Below are 19,144 nucleotides of genomic sequence, written 5' to 3'. Positions count from 1 at the left end.
TAGCTGAAAGAAGTCAATATAACAGGACTGAGACCTATTTCTAACGGGCATGTTGGACCCTCTCTTAAATGGAAAGTTCTGCTCACAAGGTGGTCCTCAGCTAGCCTTTGGAAACTCCCATTTTTGAAAGGGCTCCCCCCATTCCCAGATAAGAACGGCTCGCTCTACTAAACTGTATAAACGGTGTGGTTAATGTGGAATACCTGGCGGTCTGGAATTTTGGTATGTGCCAGGCAGGTGGGGGCCTGTGTGACCAGCCGCCCCCCCACCCCCGATCATACCCTAGATGCCAATGAGCATGTTCCTGGGGGGAGCCGAGCTCAACCTGTGTGACTCCACCACAGGGCGACTCCTCGAAGCTCGCGCCTGCTTTCCCACCGATTTTGCTGCTTGCGCCTTTTCCCTTTGCTCGGTGTGTTCTGCATGCTTTCCCTGTAATAAGTCCTGGCCATGAGCACACCGTATGGTGCGCCCTGGCCAGTCCCCCTACCTAATGGTGCTCTGGGGGACCTCTAAGGCTGCAAGTAGACTCGACTCATAACGGATGGCATTTTTCTTTTCCCAGCGTCGAGATCGGCGAGAGCGTGAGGGGCGAAGATGTCTATATCATCCAGAGTGGCTGCGGAGAAATCAACGACAACCTGATGGAGCTCCTTATCATGATCAACGCCTGCAAGATCGCGTCGTCTTCCAGGGTGACTGCCGTGATCCCGTGTTTTCCGTACGCTCGACAGGATAAAAAGGACAAGGTATGAGATTGGCGTCCTGTTGGAAGAACCCGCTCTGGGTTAAGCCTCCACATTCCCCCCCTACCCTCCCATATTAACTCCGACTCTCTGGAAAACACTGCTTTCTGTTTTAAGGATCGTGGAAATAGGGTTTCTCATCCTGGCTTTTCAAAGGTTTGTCTCTGAACCGGCCATTCTGTTAATATTTATAGATCTACATACAGATAAGGCATGTTTTTGCATGTATTACGATCCCAAACAGCCCCGGTGATGAAATTGCCGTGTATCTTTATGGTGGTGGCTAGAACTTAATAACCCCACCCCCACTCGCCGAGTACAGAAAATCGGGGAGTGGGGATCACATCCCTGGAGCGTATCAACGCCAGTCTCTTGGTTGTGATTCTACCCTATAGTCTTGCAAGGAAAAAGTCAACGATGTTACCTTTGTTCTTCTTGAAAGGTTACAAAGTGATAAAGGTAACATCGTTGACTTTTTCCTTTAGCAGCACGGGGGCTAGAGGAGGCTGTGTGGGTTTCTGGAAGAAATTAAAGGTCTAGTCCCTGCCTTTGGGAGAAGGGAGAGAAGTTGGAATTTCCAGGGAAATGTAGAGGGGATTGTATTAGTTTACCACAGCAGCTGTAACACATTACCACAGACTGGGTGGCCTAAAACAACAGAAACGTGTTCTGTCACAGTTTGGGAGACTCCGCGGGGGAAGAAGCCTTCTTTGCCTCTTTGGGTTTCCGGTGGCTCCTGGCATTCCTCGGCTTCTGGAAGCGTCACTCTCCTCTCTGCCTCTTTCTTCACATGGCCTTCTTCCCTGTGTCCGTGTGTACTTTCCTCTTTTACAAAAGGACCGTTGTTGGATTAGAACCCATCCTCATCCAGAGCGATTGCATTTTGATCTTTGCCTTCTATCTTTTATTATTTCTTTATTGTTATTTCAAATTCTGTTTAAGTAATCTCTGCATCCAAGGTGGGGCTCGAACTCACGACCCTGAGATCAAGAGTCTCAGTCTCTTCTGACCGAGCCAAGCCGGGTGTCCCTGCAAATGCCCTGTTTTTAAACGAGGTCACATTCTGAGGCTCTGGGTGGACGGGTTTTAGGGGGGATATCACTCAAACCACGATAGGGATCAACCCCTAGGCTTTTATCTGCTTTATGTCTCTTACGAGTAGGTAGCTGTTCATTCGGGTTCCACGTGAGTCCTTCCATTTTGCAAGACACGTGGCTGTTCTGTGATGTGACTGATCATGAGGAAAGTTTCCCCCGATACACCTCCTCCATTCATCTCCCTCATTTATTTTCTGAAACAACACAGGTTGTCAAACAGCATACAAGATTCCCTCCTATATGAAAAAAATCCTTTTATAAAGTTGCTTTTAAGTGTATTTATTGATTTTGAGAGCAAGAGCGAGAGAGGGAGGGAATCCCAAGCAGGCTCAGCGTGGAACATGACGTGGGGCTCGATCCCACGAACCATGAGATCATGACCTGAGCTGAAATCAAGAAGAGTCCGAGGCTGGCCCGACTGAGCCACCCAGGCGCCCCCAAAATCCCTTTATGAGTTCAAATTCCCGTTCCGAGGTCCCCCTAAGTTTTAATGCCTCTTCAAGTGCGATTCCCAGGCCCCATGCTGAACACAGCTCTCACTTAATTTTTCACTAGAAATTTGATCTCCAGAACTCGATTCTGCAACTGAGATATGATTTGCCCTGTATCGGTTAGAAGGGGTCAGCAGACTTCTGTAATGGGGTGTCTGGTCTCCGCGGCAGCAGCTGAGCTCTGGTTGTATCTCACAGACACAGGCGGTATGTAAATGGCGGGTGTGGCTGGATTCCAGTGAAACCTTTGAGTATCGATACTGAAATGTGAATTTCATGTCATTGTCACTTGCCATAAAATGTCCTTCTTTTGATTTTTTTTTTTTTTAAATCCAGCTATTTAGTCACGTAAAAACCATTATTCACTCACAAGCAGTACAGAAACAAGGGGCTGGCTGGATTTGGCCCACGGGCCAGTTAGCCAACCCTTGGATTTTAGAGCATTGATTGGTCATGAGAGAGTGTGCGTGTGACTCTGTGACCGTGTGTATGTCACTTTGTGATTGAGCTTTCGCCGAGGGCAGCCAGAACTTTAAGCCACATATGCTGCTGTGAAGCCTCTGACCTCTTCCTTGTTCTTTATGCAGCATCTTTTATTCAACCTGATTGGGAAGTGTTCTCTGCATTTTTAGCTACTAAGCTTCCATTCGCTCTTGTCCCCTAAGTATGATGTCCTGTCTTAGGCATTCTTCCCATTTGAGTTTCCATTGTTTAGCACCTTCGTTGTTGTCCATATCACAGAGGAGCCAATAATATTCTGCTGTTTCTCTGCGGTGTAACTCTTGCCTTTGGTGCTGAGATAAGCAGTGCATTGTATCTTCTTGGGTAAATAATTCCTTTTATTGTTACAGCCGCCCCTGTCCCACACAGTAGTGGTACAGGGTAGCCCTAACTTTTCCTTAACTGATACCGACCGATCGAAACTGCTACATGTTTTGCTTGTGAGTATCCAGTTTGCGGTTACTTCTGTTTCCAAGGTTGTATTTTCAAACTTTGTTGCTCGTGTCCATTCATAATGAAGTCTTTGTTAGAGAAACTGGCACAGCTTGGCCCTGGCCCTTTGTGTGAGCCCATCTCCTGCTTTCCAGGGATGCGACCACACTCCTGGCCTCTCGCTCTGCCAGCCACCTTGCTGACGAGGAGAACCCCACGGGGTCCCTCAGACACTAGCGGGTCTGCCTGCTCTGTGACACCTGTCTAGCTCTTCACCTTGCCTCCTGGTGTCAGACGTTTGGGTGGGTATCTGTTTGGGGCCGTTTAGGGCACCTGTTTCCTTTCACTCCCTCTGAATCACTTTGCTGTAAGCTAGTTTCTTGGAAACCACCTGGTAGCTGTTTTTAGTGTTCTGTTTATTTTATTTTATTTTTTTAAAGTTTGTTTATTTTTGAGAGAAAGGCAGAGCATAAGCAGGGGAGAGGCAGAGAGAGGGAGGCACAGAATCCGAAGCGGGCTCCAGGCTCCGAGCTGTCAGCATAGAGCCCGACGTGGGACTCGAACTCACAAACTGCGAGATCGTGACCTGAGCCAAAGTCAGACGCTAAACCGACTGAGCCACCCAGGCGCCCCTTTAATTTATTTTTTTAAGTAATCTCTGCACACAGCGTGGGGCTCGAACTCATGACCCTGAGGTCTAGAGTGGCGTGCTCTTCTGACTCAATCAGCCAGATGCCCCCCGCCTTCCCCCTTTTCTTTAGGTTTTTATAAAAGCTGTTTTTAGTTTGGAACCCCATCAGACAGTTCCACACTTGGCGGAGCTTAACTGCTGATGGAAGAGATAAGACGTTCATTGTCAACAATGCAGACGCAGGGATGTGGATAATGATTCAGAGACCTCACGGAGAGCAGTGGAGGGAGGCCTGAGTTCAGAAACTGTGTGGCTTAATGTTAGAGGAAACCTACTAGAGAAGAAGGAATCGTGGACGGTCGTGGGCGTTTGGTTTCTTTCGCTGCTGTAATAAATTACTCTAAATTGGGGGGCTTAAGACAATACAAATATTTTCTCCTGCCATCCTGGTGGCCAGAGGCCGAGAACTGAGGTGTGACAGAGCCGCACCGTCTGCAGGCTTGAGGGAACGATCGAGCCTTCCTGCCTCTTCCAGCTTCTGGGGGTGGCTTCGCTCCTTGGCTCGAGGTCACGTCCCTCCGACCTCTGCTTCTGTCTTCTCTTGGCTTCCGTTATCTCCGCGAAACCGCCCTCTTGGAAGGAGCTTACCACCATTTACTCACTTTGTCCTTTGTGACAACAGCTTAAACTCTTTGTTTTCTCATGTGTATGTTAAGGATAGTATTTGCTACCATTTCTGAAGTGCTTAGCTTATGATAAACACATGGGGAGACCGACTTTTTCCAACAAGAGCCAGGTGTCAAATTTTTACGCTTTCGGACCACCAGATCTCTTGGTCAGCTCCACCATTTTGCATGAAAGCAGCCGTATATGTGTCTGTGTTCCAATAAAATTGTATTTACGGACACTGAGCTGTGAATTTCATGTTTTTCAGACGTCACAAAATGCTCTTTGTCGGATTGTTTTTCAACCTGTTAAGAACCTAAAAACCATCCTCAGCCCACAGGTTGTACACAAACAGACCACAGGCTGGATCTGTCTCATGGGCCGCACTTGGCCGACGTCTGTTATGGTGGACACTCAATAATTGCTAGTTTCCTTCCCTGGTACAAACAGTATGACGTGGGCAAAGCTGGAAATCATTACATCTGAGAGGGTAGAAGATCGCTTCTCAGCCTTTTGGCTGAGATCAAATGTGGTATCTGACAGGGGAGGGGACCCGAGGCTTTTTTCAAAATCATTTTCAAGGTTATGTTCTCTTTTCCATTCTCAGATTGTTTCTTTCTATTTTTTATCTGGAGAAAGTGAGAATAGTTGTCCTGCTGTCAGTTTCTCTAATCTTGTAAATTTCTTTTTTTCTTTAATGTTTTATTTATTTCAGAGAGAGAGAGAGAGAGCATGAGCAGGGAAGGGTCAGAGAGAGGGGGAGATACAGAATCCGAAGCAGGCTCCAGGCTCTGAGCTAGCTGTCAGCACAGAGCCCGACGCCGGGCTCGAACCCACGAACCATGAGATCATGACCTGAGCCGAAGTCGGACGCCCAACCGACTGAGCCACCCAGGCGCCCCTAATCTTGTAAATTTCTAAAGCTTGTCAATTGTATGGGTTTAGCAGGGCGGCGTCTGATACACTGAGTATGAATTTAGAAATTACCTGTGCTTTGCATCTCAGAAGTAGCAAATGCTAGATACCACGGAGGAATGTTTGTGCCCATTATAAAATTGTAGGAAGGGCCCCACGTTGATTAGTGTTGAGAATCAGATTCTAGTACAAAGAAGTCCCAGTGATCAATTTATTCTTTTAATTATCCTGAAATTGGGTTAGGCTAAATCATTCTCACAGTCATTGAGGCAGATAACTGAGGCTTGAAAACTCGACGTGGTAGCAATTCTATTATTAAATATTTAAGGTACAGAACGGTGTGCTGCAGAGTATGTGAAAATCTCCAAAACCAATTCTTTGCCCTTGAGGGATACATACGGTCGTTCCGAACTATGACATCCGTACATATAACATCTTCTGATGGGAGTCTTTCAGCGGGTAGTATAAGGTGGTCCCAGATGACGGAGGCCACGTGCTCAGCCAGTGCAGCGTCTCTTTGAGAATGGACAGACCCATTTCTCGCTGGAGTTCTGAGTGTCGCAGCATTTGGAGATTTGAACCAGACCCGGAGGGTCACACGCAGAGACCCGGAGGGTCACACGCAGTGGCCCGGCCGCAGCACGGGAGTGAGGTGGGCATGTGGGTGTAGATGGCAAGGCTTAGATTGTTTTCTGGAAGAGGGGGAGGGTGGGCCCAGTGCAGACTGGACGGAACCTCGTAGCTGGGGCCTGGAGGAAGATCAGGTCATAGGAGCTAGAGCCAGACTGGTCCGGGGGCTTTTTGTCCCAAGGGCACCTTGGAACAGAACGGGGGAGTTCAACGGTGAAAACGTGAGTGATAATACGTAGTTAGTCAAGAAGCCTGAAAAATACTTATTTCCCCATAATTTCACTTTCTGGAAACATCTACTGGTAACATTTTGAGGTTGGAAAGAATGCCTGTGTATGTCATATACGTATTGCTAACCTTAAAAGTAAAACTACCAGTTGTTTTACTAGAAAAAAGTAGGTTTATTCAAGAATTTAAAAAACTGTAGGCGGGGCGTCTAGGTGGCTCGGTTGGTTAAGCGTCCGACTTCGGCTCAGATCACGGTCTCGCAGTTCGTGAGTTCGAGCCTCATGTTGGGCTCTGCTGACATTCTCAGACAGAGCCTGGAGCTGGCTTCAGATTCTGTGTCTCCCTCCCTCTCTCTCTGCCCCTTCCCTGCTCATGCTCTTTCTCTGCCTCATTCAAAAATAAATAAACATTAAACAAACAAACAAAGGTAGGCCATTCCAGAGAACAAAGGAAAGGTACACTTTTGAAGGAGCAAAGAGGGTAGTTGGGTTGTGATGAATCACCAACTGCGAGTCCACATGCAAGGTCGCGTCTGCTTCTTCCCTTTGGGTCGGCAACTGACAAGGAGTGGGAGGGTGTTCAAACTCCCCCTCCCCAAACCCCCTGACTCCATTTACGTGGGGGTTCCTGTTACTGAAGTTCACCTTTCCCCCTTTCGATCAGGATCCTTCCCAGGGAGCATTGCCGATGAGCGGTCAGGTCCTCTGTACTTAGTGCTTTTATCTCTCGGTGCCAGGAAGGACCTTCCGTGGCTGTCATGTCTCACGTCGGAGGGTGAGCGCCACACTGAGTAACAGGGAGGGAATTAGAAGGGACAGCTCTTGGGCAATTTTCATCTGAAGTCTGTATCTTCTCAAGACCCTGAGCTCTGAGCCGGCATCAACCTAAGGGGCACATCCTTTCTGCCGAAAGTTGATAGAGAAATGCACCGTCAAAAGCAACATGACAGTTCCTGACTGTATGTCAGTTCTAAACCAGAACCCTAGGTCTGAAGATACTTACTGGCCCTCGTTGGACTTGGGGAAGAAAGGCCTCTTCCTGTGAAGGCCATCCCAGGGTCATGTTTGACTCCTGAAAGTTGCCTTCTAAACCTAGTGACTGTGAGACGAAATAGTGGACTTCTGTGAGAGTCCCCCGAAGGAAATAACCGAGTGCAGTTGGGAACCTGGGGTACACACGTGACCTGAAGCAATAGTCAGTGAGCCCTTTTGCGAGAATAGCAGCACTTTCAGGACATTTTAAAGCAGCATGGTTCTCTCCGAAGAGCTGTTGAGAACCATGTGTGTTGTGAGGATGAACGTCCTAACCCTTCCGGAAACGCCCAGAGATTGGGAAATGCTGATAAAGGGCGTTTTCCTTCTTCAAAAGAGATACCAGAAGCGACAGTGAGAAAAAAGCACGCAGGCCTGGTCCGGACAGCTTGGGAAAGCTGCGTTCCCAGGTGTCGTTGGCTTCGATTCCGAGAAATCCTGTCACCAGAGGGTATGCAGGTCCAGTCAGGGTTTGGGGCTTTCTCTAGCTGTGTCACGTGGATGCAAGAGTCCGCACAGTGGCCGGTGAGCAGATGCTGATAAGGGCCTTTCCGGCGAGGTTGAAGAGCCTTTGTGGAGATGGTGTCTTTCCCAAAAAGTTCTCCAAGTGGCGACGCGTGAGGCGTTCAGATCGCTGTCTCCTGTGCGCAGTGAAAAGACTGCTCTATCAGAGCCTGGTTATGTTTAATAGAAGCAACTAGACCTTGACAGTGGAGATGGTGTCTTTCCCAAAAAGTTCCCCAAGTGGCGACGCGTGAGGCGTTCAGATCGCTGTCTCCTGTGCGCAGTGAAAAGACTGCTCTATCAGAGCCTGGTTATGTTTAATAGAAGCAACTAGACCTTGACAGTATTGAAGACCTCTCCTTATATCAACTGGGGGCAAAAGAGGGAGAAGCCAGAATGCATGGTCATTCCTCTCTCTCCAAGGGTGAGAATGTATGAGTTCCAAAAACGGGGAGGACCTGAGATACGGAGGGACTAACGGCCGCACCTCTGGCCAAGGTATTTGGAGAGTCTATAAATTTTGCCACTTGAGTCTCAACAGTGTCATCCGTAAATTTGGCCGGCCCCGAGGATTGAGGGCGGTGCGCCCAATGGACGGGCCAAATAGCACCGCCTTGTTGAAGCTCCTGACTGGTAAAATGGGTTCTTTAGTTACTGCGTAGGTCAAGAGGGGATCCCCCGGTAGGGGGTCATTTTTCCTCACAGAATGTTAGCCGCCGGAAAGGCACTGGCCTGTCTACAAGAGAAGCTTCGGTCTAGTGAGAAAACATACAAACTAGGGCCAAAACATACTTCTATCCGTGAGATGGAGGCGGGGGAGGGGAACTGCGCGAAATCCATGTGCCAAACCTCAGTTGGTCCATTGGGCAATCGACGCTGCCCAGGGGCAGTATGGAGAGGTTTCTCAGGACTGCATTTTGGTCAAGTGGGACGAGCCAAGTAAAGTAGACCCTTTTTGCGGCCTTCCTCATACTTTCCCATCGATACGGGTTCATGAATGCTGTCATTCTCTCAGTAGGCCAGTGGCTTCATGTGGGTGCATGGAAAGTGGTGAGAACTTTAGAATTTCTGGGAGGACCAGATTGTTCTTTGGTTCAAACCAGAGCTCGCTTTGTTTATCGAACCCAGAGTTATTAGATGTCCAAATACTGTCTCTCCTTCTCTGGGGCTAATTGTTGGGCGTCCCTGGTCAATTTTTCTAATCTGTCGTTTGAAAGAATGTCCCTTTGGAACATGCCAGAGGTCTGGCTGTCACTTTCCTTGAGAGCAGCGTGTGGAAATACCGGCAAGGCGGTGTCCTTTGGCCTCCAGGGAGTTGAGTCTGGAATGCCTGGGAACCTTCATAGCCAGAGCTGCCAGCAAAAGTATGGCACCTCACAGGCAGTGGAGACGGGAGCCATTTTTGGGGAGCCATTTTTCATCTCCTCCCCATCGGAGGTAGGGAAACCTCGTCGCTGCCGTCATGTTCCAAATCACGAGCTACCCCGAAGGCATACTGACTATCAGCATAAATGTTTGTGGTTTTGCACGGGGCTAAAATAACAGGCTTGAGTAAGAGCATATAGCTCAGCCTCCTTGGACTAAAGTAGCTAGAGGTAAATGTGACAAGCCTCAGGGAGTTCAAAGGGAGTTTGGGTAGCGTGTCCAGCATGGTATTTACTTTTTTTAATGATTATTTTTGAGACAGAGCGTGAGCAGGGAAGGGGCAGAGAGAGGGGGAGACCGAGAATCCCGAGCAGGCTGTGTGCTGAGAGAGCAGAGAGCCCGATGAGGGGCTTGAACCCACGACTTGTGAGGTGACGACCTGAGCCGAAACCAAGAGTCGGACGCCTCTCTGGCTGAGCCACCCAGGCGCCCTTTCCATTTCGATGCTTTAAGAACCCTCAGTAAACCGTGACAAGGGTGTATCGGTTCGCGACATTTCTTGTAACTTGTCACGGCGAGTCCAGAGGCGATCTGTCAGCCGTAGGCACTTGTGAGGGGCTTCGTCAGAGGAGGGGGGAGAAGGTGGCACAGGTAAGGCTCTCGCAGTGAGAAAGAGTTACTGGATGAGGAGCAGTTAGCCGGAGGGGTCCCAGGAGGTGAGGCGACTGGCCGCGAAGTGTTGCATGTGACGGGAATCCAGGAGGGCTTCCGTGTGGATCACAGGGATGGCCACAGTTAGGTTGGCTCTTTCTGTCTCTTCAGTGGCCTGGACTTAGAGGGCAGTGGCACAGCTGGCCCTGGGGCAAGGGGAATGTCCCCCAGCCAGAGGGGCTGGCTGGTGGTGATACCCCCCGGGGCGATGATAGGAGAGGACCTGAGCGCATCCCCTTGCCTCTTGCCCACAAAAAGGCCAGTTGCTCCTTAGGACGTCCAAGGGCAGGAGCTTTGGGCAGACTCTGCTTTCAAGTCTCAAAGGCAGTGACATCCCCCGCTTGGCAAATAACAGGATTAGCTTTGTCATTTTTTAGTAAAGCGTAGAGAGGCCGAGCCGCGCGCACGAGAGGTTTGGAGTCCCGTTTCGACAGTAGCCAGCCAGTCCCAGAAAGCCTCGCGATCGGTACCTGGTTTTAGATTCAGGGAAAGTGAGGCTGCCTTGGAGGCTACCTGGATCCACATCTGGTCTGTGTTCCAAGATCATGGACCCAAAATATCAGACCTGAGTTTGAACAAACCGTAATACTTGTCTGCGGAGACGGCGACGTCAGGCCAAAGGGTGTCACAGGTGGATGCTGTCTTCCTGTGAAAAGGGCTTGCGGGCGGGGACAGAAGCAAAGTTGTCTGTGCACGGTGAGAACGTGGAGCCGGCAGAAAACTTTGCATCATCCAAGTCAGCTCTTAAGGTTTGTGAAAAGTGAAGGACTCTGTGTAATGGAGCATTACTTCCTGGGTGTATTTCCATCCTTCCCGAGTGAAGGTAAAAAGATACTGGCTTTCCTTATCAACCAGGACACTAAACAATGCACCGCAGAGGTCGGTCACAGTGAAGAGCGTGCTTCAGTGGGAATGGATGTCAGTGGTGCCCGAGGGTTGGGAACAACGGGGTGCCATGGGACGCCGGTGCTGTTTATTGCTCGGAGGTCCCGGATCGAGTCCCATCCTCGGCCGTTGGGTTTTTTCACAGGTAGAATTGGGGTGTGATGGGGACTGGCGCGGGGGAGTTGGAGGCCCTGAGCCTTGCAATCTTCTGTGGTGGGCTTGATGCCTTGAAGGGCTTCTTTGTTCATAGGCTGTTAATTCTGGGGATCAGTCTGAATCTGGATGGGAGGTTCGCTATGGATTCTACTACTATCTGTTGACGATTTTGTCCATAAAGACAATAGCAGCTGAGCCGGTAGGAATAAATGATCAGTACCCCCAGACGCTCCTATCGGAGACAGAGCATAGAAAAATATGCCAATGGGTCACCGATTTCCCCCCCGTTGGCCATCTTGGTCAGTGCTCTCAAGTTCTAGAATGATTTTCCTCTTTTGGGAGAAAGAAATTCCGGCGTATTGTTCTAAGAAATCTCAGCCCAGTGAACGAACAGGGGTAGAGGAGCCAAGGAAGAAAGGGTGTAGATCTCTCAAAGGGCCCAGACAGAAGGGAGGAGTCTCGGAGACGGGAGCCTGTCGAGGTTTACAGAGACCTCCACTGTTGGAACTGTTCCGGCGCTCTGAGGCGGGGAGCTCTCATGTCAGGAAAGACAGAGACAGATCTCTTCTCAATCTGGATAGTAGTTGCTGCGAGCTGATCAAGTGGGAGGATTGGGAAGAGCCCCGGGGGGTTCTGGTAGCCCCGTGGTAGAGAGCAAGATGGAGTCACTCGTGTCAAGCAGGGGCCCGCGTCACGCAAGGATACAAGCAGTCAAGGGTACTAACAACCGGGAGCCATCACCGAGACCGGCACCGGCTGACGACACACCAGAACTGATAAGTAGCAGAAGCAGGGGAGGTGTGCGGGCGTCCGAGACTCATTAAGTCCCTTGAAAAGGGGGAGGGTTTTTGCAGCAAAGCGTCGGGCTCCCCAGACATGACCCCTCCGTGTCTGAGCCCCTGACAAGGCAGCTGCCGCCGAAGGCTCTGCCTGACCCATCTCCCAGCAGGACGGAGAGCCTCCCCTGCTTGAACAGGAGAGCGGTGAGGGCCGAGAACTGACCCTGACCGGGCCAAGGCCTTATCTCAGCCGCGCGCCCACAGACGGACTTTGTGTTGGGTTCATTAACTTCCTACCACCTGTGTTATTTTGTATCTCGTGTGCCTTAACTTATGTCCTGCTCTGTGTGCCCTGCAAGAGGCCAAGTTAATCATGTGCTGAAATGTCACTGGGTTTGGAATCCTGAACCTGCCTTCTCATTACGTTAACCCTGCTTTGTGACTCACTGAGCACCGCCGACGCTGTGGCAGGAGCCAACTTGTGTGTGCGCCTTCACAGCGTGCCCGTGACCGTTGGCGTGGTCGGCGGGATTCCGTGTCACCGACTCATCGTGTTTTAGAAAATTTAGAAGAATCAGAAAAGGCTCCTTGAGTCTTGCTTGAATGGACTATAACAGAACTAAAACTAACAGATTGGGGAGTACATGTGCGTGAATGTGGACTTTCCAGACGCCCCACCAAGGGGGAAATGCGAAGGTATCGGCACAGCCGTGCGGCCGGCTCTCTGCAGGGAGCAGTGGGTAGAAGAGCCGTGCTACCCCACAGAGTTCAGAATCAGAAAGAAGCTCACGACCAGGACTCCCGAGACATAGTCATGGGTCTAAGGATCCTAAAAATGTAAAGCTCTTCATGTCCGGAGTTCCCATTGCAGGGGCGCCTACGTTATTGATGAAAACCATCCCTCAGTTAGACCAGAAACAGCCAAGGTGCAAATAGCTCGCCAAAAGACTAATAAGGAAGGACAAAGCCATGAACAATTGAAGTTTAAAGGATGAAGCACCCTAGGGGCCCCGGGACCCCCATGTGGAGGACCCAGGAGAGTATGATGACATCAAGGGAGTGTCAGCTGGTGCTGGTCTTGGTGATATCTTATAGCTGCAGTGCGCTTAGCTGTTGGCATCACTGCTTCATACAGGCTCCTGCTTGACACGAGTGACTCCATCTTGCTCTCTACACCCATCATTGGGAATTAGGACATTGGAAGGGAAATCATAGTCCAAACTACGCTTCCGGTTTTCTTTAGGAGCCTCCATTTGCCAGAGTTGAGCCATGAGAATTTTAGCGCTCTTTCTTGTAGGTGACGCACCTAGGGTGTGAGCAAGCTTGTTTGCCAGGTCAGTTGAATCTGAAGTGCCCAGTTTCCCATTCGATCCTGGTCCTCTTAACTAAAAGGGAAAGATCCCGGAGCGGTGATTAATAAACACGGAGTTAAATGTTACCCCGATGGATTCGGCATCTGAAGGAAGACTGGAATGTTCTTTAAAGACAGTTTGGCGTTGATTATACTAAGCGTGAATGGATTCACCAAGCTTTTGTGTGTAAGCCTGAATTTTGTTCCAGTCAACAGGCTTAGGAAAAACCCAGTATAATTGCTTACTGGAGATTTCCAGCAGGTTTCTAGCGTCTTGCCAAAGGGTCGGGATCTGTTTCTCTAAATCCTGCTCAGGATTTTCCCATTGGGCTAGTTTCATCCAGCGTTTGGGCCAGCTGTCACCAATAGGCGCGGGCACCAGTTGACCTAAATCTGAGAAACCGGGGTGGTAGGTTTGAGTAACTACCGTCCGCAAACCTGAGGGGATCGCCCGTCATTTTAGGAAACTCTAACTATGGCTTGATGTTCAGCCTTAGTCCAGGAAATATAAGAAACTTGGGGTCCACTTACACCCTCAGAAGATGTAACTTTAAAGGGGCAGGTTTTAGTTGGTTCAGGAGAGGAGAGAGCAGAGGGAACTTCTGAGGAAAAGGAAGACTCGGCCAAGGATCAGGATTAGAACGAGACAGCAGAGGAGATGGGAGGGTGCAGAGAGAACAGAGGAAGGTGGCGCCCAGGGGACGGGGCCTGAGCACAAGGTGGCTGCCTTGTAGTGCGGGTGGGGGTGCAGAAGAGGCCTCAGAAGCCTTTTTTTCTTTTTAATCGCCTCATTTAGTTTATAAGTTGTGTTTTGGAGAGAGGCAGTTTTACATTCCTGATCGTGTTTGGAAGCTTCAGATTACCAGTTAAAGCAGAGATTCCCATTCAGTTTTGTCAGTTTCGAACCATGGTGGTTCAGCTCAGCTTCAAGAGAATGAAGTTTGGGGAGATTGAAAGTTCCCCATAATGGCCATTGAAGTTCTAAATTACTTCTGGTTAAGTCAGTCCATTTATTTATAAAAGTGCATGCGGAAGGACCATAGTGATTAAACATAAAACCGGCCAGGGTCCCAGTGAGTGGGGAGCGGGGGCGGGGCGGGGTGTCCTCAAAGCGCTCAGAGCATTTTGATGACTGGGATCTCATGTCTTAGAGGACTTTCAGGAGCAGCCTGGTTCCAGAAGGAAGCAGATGAAAGGCCTGCCCAGCTCTGGGAGGAGCGGTCCAGCCCCCAAGGGGAACTCGGCTGAAGGCCTTCGCCCTTCAAATGGGCACCTGTCCAGCGTGGGAAGTCTGACTGTGAAAATGAATCCGCCTGAAGGCCAGCCTAGTTCTGAAAGACGACTTCCACTGTCTCCATTCTGCCCCCAGTCTGTACTTTCTAATTAAGTTCTCCTGTCCAGCTTATCTCTTTTTTTTTTTATTTTAAAAAATGTTTTATTTATTTTTGAGAGAGCATGAGCAGGGGACGGGCAGAGAGAAGTGGGGGACAAAGCGGGCTCTGCGCTGGCAGCAGTGAGCCAGACGCGGGGCTCGAACCCACGAACCGTGAGATCATGACCTGAGCCGAAGCCTGACGCTCAACCAACTGAGCCCCCCAGGCGCCCCTCCAGCTTATTTCTTAACTCAGGCAGAACACCCTGAGGACACAGCACCCCCTGACGGGAACCCAAACTTACTGCTCAAACAGTAAGGACCGCCCTGTGCCAGCAAGACCCCGGTGATCACCCCAGGACAAATGATTGGTTGCCCTGACCTTCGAGACCCCCCTGCATGTACCCCCCTCCCCCAACCTTTGTCCCGCATTTTCCTTACTTAAATCTAGAAGTGGTTCAGGCACTTTGCAGATCGTCTCTGAGACGCTAGTCCGCTGTCTCCCCGGTGGAGGCTTCACTCAACTAAATCCCTTTCTTGTTTCCACTACTGCTCGTCCCTCTGCCTTTGGATTTTGTCAGCAGCGAGTGGCCGTGAGTTCGAGCCCCGAGTCAGGTCTGTGCTGACAGCTCAGAGCCTGGAGCCTGCTTCAGATTCTGGGTCTCCCTCTGTCCACCCCTCCCTCGCTTGCGCTCTCTCAAAAATAAATAAATACTAACAAAAAAATAGTGCTAGTTATTTTACCAGCAACAGATGGGTTTATTCAGGAATAAAAGAGAAATGCAAACCAACAAACAGACAAGCTGTGGCAAGACTGTAGGCGATTTCGGGGCACAAAGGAAAGGTAGGCTTTTGAAGGAGAGAAGGGGAAAGTTGGGGGGCTCTTATGAACTAAAAGTCCACTGGAGGAAACTGGGAGTTCGAAGTCTGGTGGCTTCTCGTTTCTCTTCTGCTGCTGGAGCAGTAGCCGTGTGCAAGGTCAAGTCCTCGTAAGGTCACGTGTGCCCCTTTCGTTGTGTCTGCAGTTGACTAGGAGTGGGAGCGGCAGCTTCCCCCCCCCACCCCCAAATCTCCCGACTCCATTTTAGGTGGGGATTCCCATTACTAATGTCCACAGTAGATTATTATAAAGCGATGTTTGTTTGTTCGTTTTTAAAAGTATGATGTGTCACAGAAAATACAAATGATCTGTTGTTGACATTATGATGTAATTCCTTCCCGTGTATTCTTTTGCATGAGTCTTCTCTATACCCTGTATTTAACAGGGATGGGTCGTTTGTTACTGTTGTGACTGAAACGTCTTTTTTGGTTGCAGTTTTGAGATGTCATTGACATAACGTTGTGTGAGTCTGAATGAAATCTTCTAAGCTTATATGCATGTTTTTGGGGGCTGGCATATGAGCCTATTCCTGTTGACAGTAAAATGCTGACCTCTTTTCCTAGATTCAGTCTCTCTGTAGTCTTGTGTATATTTTTTGATGTAGACAGATACTGTCCGGGATTTATGATGTCGAAGCTAAAGCTAGGGAGAAGTTCAGTAACTTGAAAAAGGCTATGGTGTCAATAAATCCCCTTGCACCCCTTCTTGAAACACCGATTCTTAATCACCTGAAGTTGTTCTTTCTTCAGTCTGGTTTTCGCGTCGTAATTTGTGACAGCATTTAGCCGGAGCGCATCAGCCCTTCTTGAAGAGCTGGCCTTGGCTTTCAGCTGTCCCTGCCTCGCCAGCATTCCCTGATGCCGTCTCTTGGACTAATGCCCGTGGCCACCCTGGACTTCTTGCCGTCCCTGGATGTGACCTCTTGGCCTTGGTGCTGCTCTTTCTGGAACGCTGGTGTCTCTCCTCTGCTGGCCGCACCTTAAACGCAGTTTCCTCAGAGCAGCCTCTGATGATAACCAGTCTCTCTCTCTCTTTTTTTGAATATTTATTTTGAGAGAGAGAGAGAGAGAACGAGTAGAAGACAGAGGAAAGAGAGAAGAGAGGCAGCAAGAGAAGTAAAGAAAACTTCCCAAGCAGGCTCCACGCAGCCAGAGCTGAGAGCCTGACACGGGGCTCGATCCCACGGTTCGTGTGTGACCTGAGCTGAAATCAAGGTCGAATGCTTAACCGACTGAACCACGCAGGCGCCCCTCAGAACCAGTCTCTTTAAACTCAATGTCCTTGATGCTACCGTCTCTCTCGGTACCTCTTATTTATTCACTCACTTGTCACTATTTGCATTGTACAGATTGTGATGTTACAGGTACGTATGTTTAAGTGTTTGCTTCTTTGTAATATCGGGTGAATAAAATGGAATGAATAGCTTTTGTCGTTATAATGTAATTTTTCTTTAAATACTTTTTAATACTTTTAAATAATTTAATACTTTAAATACTTTTAAATAATTTAAAGTATTGAAGTATTAAATGACTTTGATTAATGCCGATCTTATTAAATGTATCTCTTCCCTCCTCTTTTCCTGTTCTAAGATCCGTGTCTTTATTTTTCAGAGCCGTGCTCCGATTTCCGCGAAACTTGTGGCCAATATGCTGTCAGTGGCTGGGGCAGACCACATCATCACCATGGACCTGCACGCCTCACAGATCCAGGTTCCCGCATTTTCCCTCTTGCCCTCGGTTGTGATCGGGGGGCTTCAGTGCAAGGGCTTCAATCCTCATTCTCCTAAATTGTTTTCCAAGGAGGTGACGTTTCTCGTGCTTGAGTTTATATATGGTGGGTCTCCTGGATCTGCGTCGTTACTGAACTTGGACATATAGGTCAATGTAGTTATCATGCGTCTCTGCCACCAGCCTCTGTCCAAAGAGTTGTGGAGCAGTGGGAATGGCTTCTTGGTAGTAAACTGCGTAATTCCATCTCAGCGTCTCGAAAATCCTGAGAGGGGCAGATGTATGTTTTTTAACCTCTTCATAACTTCGTCCCTTCCTCTGTAAAACAGGCCAAATCATACAGTACCTGCTGTGTAATACAACGTATGTGAAACATTTAGCTTATCATAAGCTGCTTAAGCCACAACAAGCCTCTCCCGCCACTCCCTTGCAAAGCCATTCTCCTATTCCTGAGAATACAGGCAGTCGGTAACAGAATAGAAAATGTCTCCAGAGATAAGGATTGGACTGAAATAGGCTCCTGGAACATACCTGGCTTTGGCTGTAATGCTGTTAAAATTCAGAAAAGGGAGTCTGCAGAAAAGGCTTCTTTTTTTTTTTTTTAATTTTTTTTTATTTATTATTTCTAGGAGAGAGAGAGAGAGAGACAGCGTGAGCAGGGGAGGGTCAGAGAGAGAGGGAGTCACGGACTGAAACAGGCTCCAGGCTCTGAGCTGGCAGTCAGCACAGAGCCCGACGCGGGGCTCGAACCCACGAACCGCGAGATCATGACCTAAGCGAAAGTCGGATGCTTAACCGACTAAGCCATCCAGGCGCCCCGAAAAGGCTTCTTTTGAATGCAAAATTCAAATTTTACTTTGTGAATGAGGTTATCTTTAAAAACAAAAAAAAAGACAAAACCAAAAAACACCTCTGCAATGTCGTGCTCGCTTCTCCCCTTAGGGATTCTTTGACATCCCGGTGGATAATCTGTACGCGGAGCCCGCGGTCCTGCAGTGGATCCGGGAGAACATTGCCGAGTGGAAGAACTGTATCATAGTCTCACCTGACGCCGGGGGAGCCAAAAGGTAGCCAAAGTGCATGTTGTTTTTCTCTTCTTTTCTTTTAATGTGTTAGATAGGGAATGTGTTGTAAATTACGTAACGTGCTATTTTTGCAAATGAGCAAATAACGGGCCTACAGTCTTCACCTGCAGAGCAGAGCGCTGTCAACTTTGTTAACATGTCATCCTTCATGAGAGAAAGAGACAGACAGAGAGCAGGGGGAGGGACAGAGAGAAGAGAGGGAGACAGAGAATTCCAAAGCCGGCTCCAGGTTCTGTCAGCACAGAGCCCGACGTGGGGCTTGAACTCCGGGACCACAAGATCGTGACCTGAGTTGAAGTCGTAGGCTTAACCACCTGAGCCCTCCAGGCGCCCCAAGATACGTTTTTCTGATTATAAAAGTAATGAGCCTAATTGGAAAAGAAGGTTTTTCATTAACACAATCGACTAAGCTCGTCCTTCCTGCTACAAATACTTGACAGTGAAAGCCGAAATAGAACAGAATTTTACAAAAGAAATCGGTGTGTATGGAGCACCGAGGACACGGGAAGTATCCGGGACCAGGAAGTAAAGAAGGGCTGAAAACCATGGGGGTTCGGCTGTCAGATCCGGGAAGAGGCTGGTAATTTAAGTGTTAGCCATCCACATGGAAGTCTCCAGAGAGAAGGGAGACGACAGTTGGAACTCTCCCCAGCAGCAGGGGGCGGGCGATGCCAGTCTTCACTCAGGCCCTTGGAGGTAGGCACAAAATAGCCACCCGTGAGAAATCACCCTGGGAGCCTGTGCGGTGTGCAGGTGGGCGGTGAACGCTGCGTCCCTCCCGCCTCCCCCCTGTGGTGCAGGTGTCCCTACGCTGAGAGAATTTACACAGAACTTGATCCCAGGCTCTGGAGCTCCTGCAGTGGGAGGATTCCACAACCCAGCTGCTCAGGGAGCACTCCCCGCTGAAGAGGACCTCATGCCTGATGATCTAAGTTAGAAAACCCAGAGGGCGCCGCCCACC

General features: G+C 49.3%; 1 protein-coding gene across 2 annotated transcripts in view; it reads left to right on the top strand.

Annotated features, from left to right (window-relative positions):
* The window catches only part of PRPS2 (phosphoribosyl pyrophosphate synthetase 2), a 43,775-nt gene that overhangs the window by 15,313 nt on the left and 9,318 nt on the right, over positions 1-19,144 (top strand). For both annotated transcript variants that reach the window (XM_039234245.1, XM_039234244.1), the window contains exons 2-4: positions 566-749; positions 16,982-17,080; positions 18,041-18,165. In XM_039234245.1, coding sequence (XP_039090176.1) covers positions 566-749; positions 16,982-17,080; positions 18,041-18,165 — 408 coding nt within the window. The remainder of the gene's footprint in view (positions 1-565; positions 750-16,981; positions 17,081-18,040; positions 18,166-19,144) is intronic.

The sequence above is a fragment of the Hyaena hyaena genome, unplaced genomic scaffold (assembly GCF_003009895.1).
Source record: "Hyaena hyaena isolate Hyena2069 unplaced genomic scaffold, ASM300989v1 scaffold_85, whole genome shotgun sequence".
In the NCBI taxonomy this organism is placed as follows: Eukaryota; Metazoa; Chordata; class Mammalia; order Carnivora; family Hyaenidae; genus Hyaena; species Hyaena hyaena.
This window is presented reverse-complemented; position numbering and strand designations above follow the sequence as displayed.